This window comes from Etheostoma spectabile, unplaced genomic scaffold (genome assembly GCF_008692095.1).
Source record: "Etheostoma spectabile isolate EspeVRDwgs_2016 unplaced genomic scaffold, UIUC_Espe_1.0 scaffold378, whole genome shotgun sequence".
In the NCBI taxonomy this organism is placed as follows: Eukaryota; Metazoa; Chordata; class Actinopteri; order Perciformes; family Percidae; genus Etheostoma; species Etheostoma spectabile.
This window is the reverse complement of record NW_022605595.1, coordinates 514,438-519,433: the sequence shown is the minus strand read 5'-3', so window position 1 is coordinate 519,433 and position 4,996 is coordinate 514,438. Positions and strand designations below refer to the sequence as shown.

Here is a 4,996-nt window from a genome sequence, read left to right as displayed (position 1 = left end):
ACACACACACACACACACAGAGACACAACCACATCACAGACAACATAAACACATAGAGACAACACACCCACACACACTGACACACACAAAGACACACACAGAGACAACACACACCGACACAACCACATCATAGACAACATAAACATACAGAAAACACACCCAAACACAATGGCACACACTAGACACACAAACACAGACACACACAATAGTCTGGGTAAGAAACTGTTACAACATACCCCAAGCTAAAAACACACACAATACACACAACATAAACACCACACACACACACAACCACATCAGTGACAACATAAACACACAGAGACAACACACGCTGACACACACAGACACTAGACACATAGACAAACACACACAACACACACAAAATCAATCCCATCTTAGTGTGTTACATATACATTTTTTAGTACACACACACTAGTCTAACTAACCTTTCCTCCGCGGCTTCATGTCCGACTTTTAAAACCACATCCGGCCGTGTGCGTTTGGCGATCTCCTTTTAATATCCTTTAATATCTTTCAATATTCGGGTATCTCTGTCTGAAAACGTCCACTCAGCTGTCCCCGGGCCGTGGTTTGGACATCTGGACACGTCCCACCATCAATAACAACGTTATAGTTGACGCTCAGCAGCCATGCTAAGCTAACTGTGCTCCGGCAGAAACAACCGGGGGGGGGTCCACCGTCTCTATTTGTCTTATCTCCCGTTTATATTAAGACACTTGGACAGTTTCCTGTCCTGCGTCTTCCCAGAAGTCCTTTTCTCATCGCTGCAGACGCTCAGACGTCGAGGCGAGCCTTCGCATTGTCTCCATCATCACAACAATAAGTCGCAAAAATCCTAATTTCTCCCCAAAACCGAAAATCTCGACGAATAGCCATGCACTTCCGGAGTGTAACTAACGCGTTGGCTCAAGTTATAAAGTCATAGTTAGAAAAATAAACCGTAAATAGCCCGAAGGGTTACGTTACCACGGATTTAACGTTACACGTCGAAATTCTTTGGCTACGCAACTTACGTAGAACGTAAACAACGTAACACATAGGGAGGAGAGAAAAGACCAAACCCACCAGACTCCATGTAAATAATCACTACTTTTAGCGTGTATAGAGCAGCATGTCTCCACCAGACTCCATGTAAATAATCACTACTTTTAGCGTGTATAGAGCAGCATATCCCACCAGACTCCATGTAATAATCACTACTTTTAGCGTGTATAAGCACATATCTCCACCAGACTCCATGTAAATAATCACTACTTTAGCGTGTATAGAGCACGCATTCTCCACCAGACTCCATGTAAATAATCACTACTTTTAGCGTGTATAGAGCAGCATACTCCACCAGACTCCATGTAAATATCACTACTTTTAGCGTGTATAGAGCACATATCTCCACCAGACTCCATTAAATAATCACTACTTTAGCGTGTATAGACGCATATCTCCCAGACTCCATGTAAATAATCACTACTTTTAGCGTGTATAGAGCAGCATATCTCCACCAGACTCCATGTAATAATCACTACTTTTAGCGTGTATAGAGCAGCATATCCCACCGACTCCATGTAAATAATCACTACTTTTAGCGTGTATAGAGCAGCATATCTCCACCAGACTCCATGTAATAATCACTACTTTTAGCGTGTATAGAGCAGCATATCTCCACATGTAAATGGGTGAATCAAGAGTTTATTCCAACCAGACCAGAGTGGTGATGTTGGCACAGTGGAAAGATGAACCAAGACGGCTTTTAGTAGTTTTATTTAGTTTCTGTCCACTCTGAATAAAGTGTGTTTTACGATGATAAAAGTAGTGATGATTTACATGGAGTCTGGTGGTGGCGACGCCTGTTAAAGAGCGAAGATTCCAACAGATGTTCTGAAAAATGCTTATTTCCATCCATCGCCTATCGTCATATCGTCGCTGAGAGAAGAGAGCCCAGGAAGGAGAGAAAGACCAGCTGAGTTTAATGACAACCTGGTCTGTGGACCCGGAGCTGAGGGTTGAAAACAGCGTCCAGTAGTTCCGTTGTCGCTCGTTCTCCTCTTTGAACGACAAAGTTCCCCTCGTACTCTGCTATCGTTCTTTCAAACAGCCCAAATATCTCTTCAGCAGCCGCCAGTTTTAGTCGCTGCTCCACCAACGCTCTCAGCATCTGGACTTTACACATTTTACCTCTTTCTAAGTAACTCCATCCTTATGACCTATGCTACTACAGATTTATTAAAAGCTAATTATACCGGGTTTTTTCAACCTGGACACTATTTTCCTGTGTTGGTTTTTGAGTTAAAGTGGCTGGTGATGATAGTGTGTGTCTCTGTGTGTGTGTGTGTTTTTGTGTGTGTGTGTGTGTGTGTGTGTAATGTGTGTGCGTGTTTGCATTCTCGTGTGTGTGTGTGTGTGTGTGTGTGTGTGTGTTCTGGACCCTCTATACTTATCTGTCACTGTAGACCTGTAATCTGGAAACCTGTATTTATCTAACTACACACTGTTATTCACCGTCTCTGTATCCCAGCACTGATTTAGGGGGGGGGGGCGGCTTTAACCCTCATGTTGTCCTCGGGTCAAATTGACACGTTTCCAAGTTTTTTAAAATCAGAAATGTGACAGGTCGTCAAAAACATTAGGGAAAAAAGCTTTAAAAAAATTGGAAAAAGTGACAAAAACAACAACAAAAAAAACTGTAATAAGCGTTGAAAACTTTGGAAAAATTGGCTAAAATGTCAAAAGTGACAAAATGTCAACAAAAGGGACAAACGATAAAAGTGTTAAAAAAAACAAAAAGCAATAGTTTTTAAGAAAAGCAACAAAAACGTTGAGATAGGGACAACGAAAGTGTTTTTTCATGTTGAGGGAAAGAAAGCATTTAAAATTGTCTGTTTAACTCAACACGTTTTAAATGCTTTTATTCTGAAAAGCCACAGGCCTTTAGCGGAAGTTGTGCTTGTGTTTCCGCTCTGTCGTTCGGAACACAGTTAGCATAGCTTGTGTTGTTAGCATGTCTCCGGAGCGTCAATAAGCGCAGAAACGGTTTGACTTCGTCTTCGTCTCCCGGTCCTTCCGGATGTGAAAGGTGTGTTCAGACCGCGGCTCGCGGACATCTGACTGGACCGGAAGTGGTTTTAATCTCCGACATGAAGCTGCGAAGAGAAGCAGGTTTGTATGATAATGTTGTCTGTGCTAAGCTAACGTTAGCATCTACAGCACATTGAACACAACACACGGCAACCCAAAGCTTTACATCTGGTGTATGTGTGCGTGCCCGCGCGTACAAATGCATGCATGCATGTGTGTGTGCTTGTCAGTGTATGAATGTTCGTTCGTGTGTGTGTGTGTGTGTGTGTGTGTGTGTGTGTGTGCGCGCGTACATATGCATGTGTGTGCGTGTGTGCTTGTCAGTGTATGAATGTTCGTTCGTGTGTGTGTGTGCGTGCGTGCGTGCGCAGTTTCTGACCTTTTTCCCGAACCCTCTGGAACATTTTGCTTATATTATATATATACTAATCTTTATTTTTTTGCCTTTAATGAGTGCGCGCGTCTCGGAGCGCGTGTGTGTGTCATCCTCTCTCTGTATGGATCTGTTGGGTGTGTGCGTGTCTGTTTGTCTTTCTGTCCATTTCTGTGTGTGTCTTTGCGCGTGTGTTCATCCCTGTGTATGCGTGTGCGTGTCTCTGCGTGTACGTGCTTGTCTGTGTGTGTTAGTTGCAGGATCTTGGTAAGCATATTAAAATTGTAGTGAATATTTAACCATAATGACACCCCCCCCCCCCCAACACACACACACACACACACACACTACTATACATGCACGTTAAGGTTGCAGACTAACAGAATACAAACATGATGAATAGAACCAGGAAGTAGACAGACCCCAGTGCTGATCTTCAGCTCATCAGCTGCTCCGTCAGCGCCGCCTGGTGGACAGAGAGGACACCTCCATCTTATTACTCACTTCATTTAAGAAAGGGGGGGCAGAAATGAATATGAAGCATGATTACACATGGGTGGAAATGTCTGTTAGCCAATTTATTTATTTATTTTGTCACATATTAAAGAGAAGAGATGGAAACAGTTTCCCCTCTGAGATCAATAAAATGATTTAATGTCTCCATATTATCTCAAATATATCTAAGAAATACAACAAATGGATAAATAACTATAAGAATCGCATATGAAATATAAATACGTATACGTGTGTCGGTGTGACTGTATGCATTTGTGTGTGTGTGTGTTGTGTGTGTGTGTGGTGTGTGTGTGTGTGGGGGGGGGGGGGGACGTTTTGACAATAAAACTCCATCAACACAACAGTATGTTAAAACTGGACGGGTCCAATAACTTCTGGATAGTTCTACTTGTTGTTAAGCGGCAACCAACGGGTGGGGGGGGGGTGCGTTATGTTGGCAGGATCATTTAAAAGGCAACTGCAACTACATTATGCGTCTGCCCTATTTCTGATACAGTGGTGGCAGAAATGTTGCCACTAGCAAATCAACATAGAGGAAACACTGGTACATATCCTGATAGCCCCGGTTCTCCTGGTCTAAAGTTTTCCTCAGTGTGATTCCCATATGTTGTTTCTTGCAGATGTTCAGCAGCTGTCGGTGGTTAAAGAAGAGATTCCCCCTGAACAGTGGAAGCCAGAGTCCCCCCCACACATTAAAGAGGAACAGGAGGAACTGTGGAGCAGTCAGGAGGGAGAGCAGCTTCAAGGACTGGAGGAGGCTGATATCACCAAGTTCCCATTCACTCCTGTCCCTGTGAAGAGTGAAGATGATGAAGAGGAAGCTCAGTCCTCACAGCTTCATCAGAGACACACTCAACACAAGGAAACAGAAGCTGATGGAGAGGACTGTGGAGGACCAGAAACAGCCAGTAACTCACATCCACTTTTACAACCAGAGACTGAAGACCAGCCTGGAGACTCTTCTGATCCTGAGACTGATGACAGTGCTGATTGGAGGGAGACCAGAGAACCTCA

General features: G+C 43.6%; 3 protein-coding genes across 3 annotated transcripts in view; 1 reads left to right on the top strand and 2 right to left on the bottom strand.

The window, feature by feature from the left end:
- LOC116686449 (zinc finger protein 135) overlaps window positions 1-1,036 on the bottom strand; it is a 5,526-nt gene extending 4,490 nt beyond the window's left edge. Inside the window, exon 1 of the mRNA XM_032511463.1 lies at window positions 447-1,036. Within this exon, the coding sequence (XP_032367354.1) occupies window positions 447-465 (19 nt within the window). The 5' untranslated portion in view covers window positions 466-1,036. The remainder of the gene's footprint in view (window positions 1-446) is intronic.
- Window positions 1-4,996, bottom strand: part of LOC116686444 (oocyte zinc finger protein XlCOF7.1-like) — a 588,898-nt gene that overhangs the window by 212,637 nt on the left and 371,265 nt on the right. The gene's annotated exons all lie outside the window — the stretch shown is intronic.
- The window catches only part of LOC116686474 (zinc finger protein 850-like), a 5,448-nt gene continuing 3,420 nt past the window's right edge, over window positions 2,969-4,996 (top strand). The window contains exons 1-2 of the mRNA XM_032511494.1: window positions 2,969-3,174; window positions 4,603-4,841. Coding sequence (XP_032367385.1) covers window positions 3,153-3,174; window positions 4,603-4,841 — 261 coding nt within the window. The 5' untranslated portion in view covers window positions 2,969-3,152. The remainder of the gene's footprint in view (window positions 3,175-4,602; window positions 4,842-4,996) is intronic.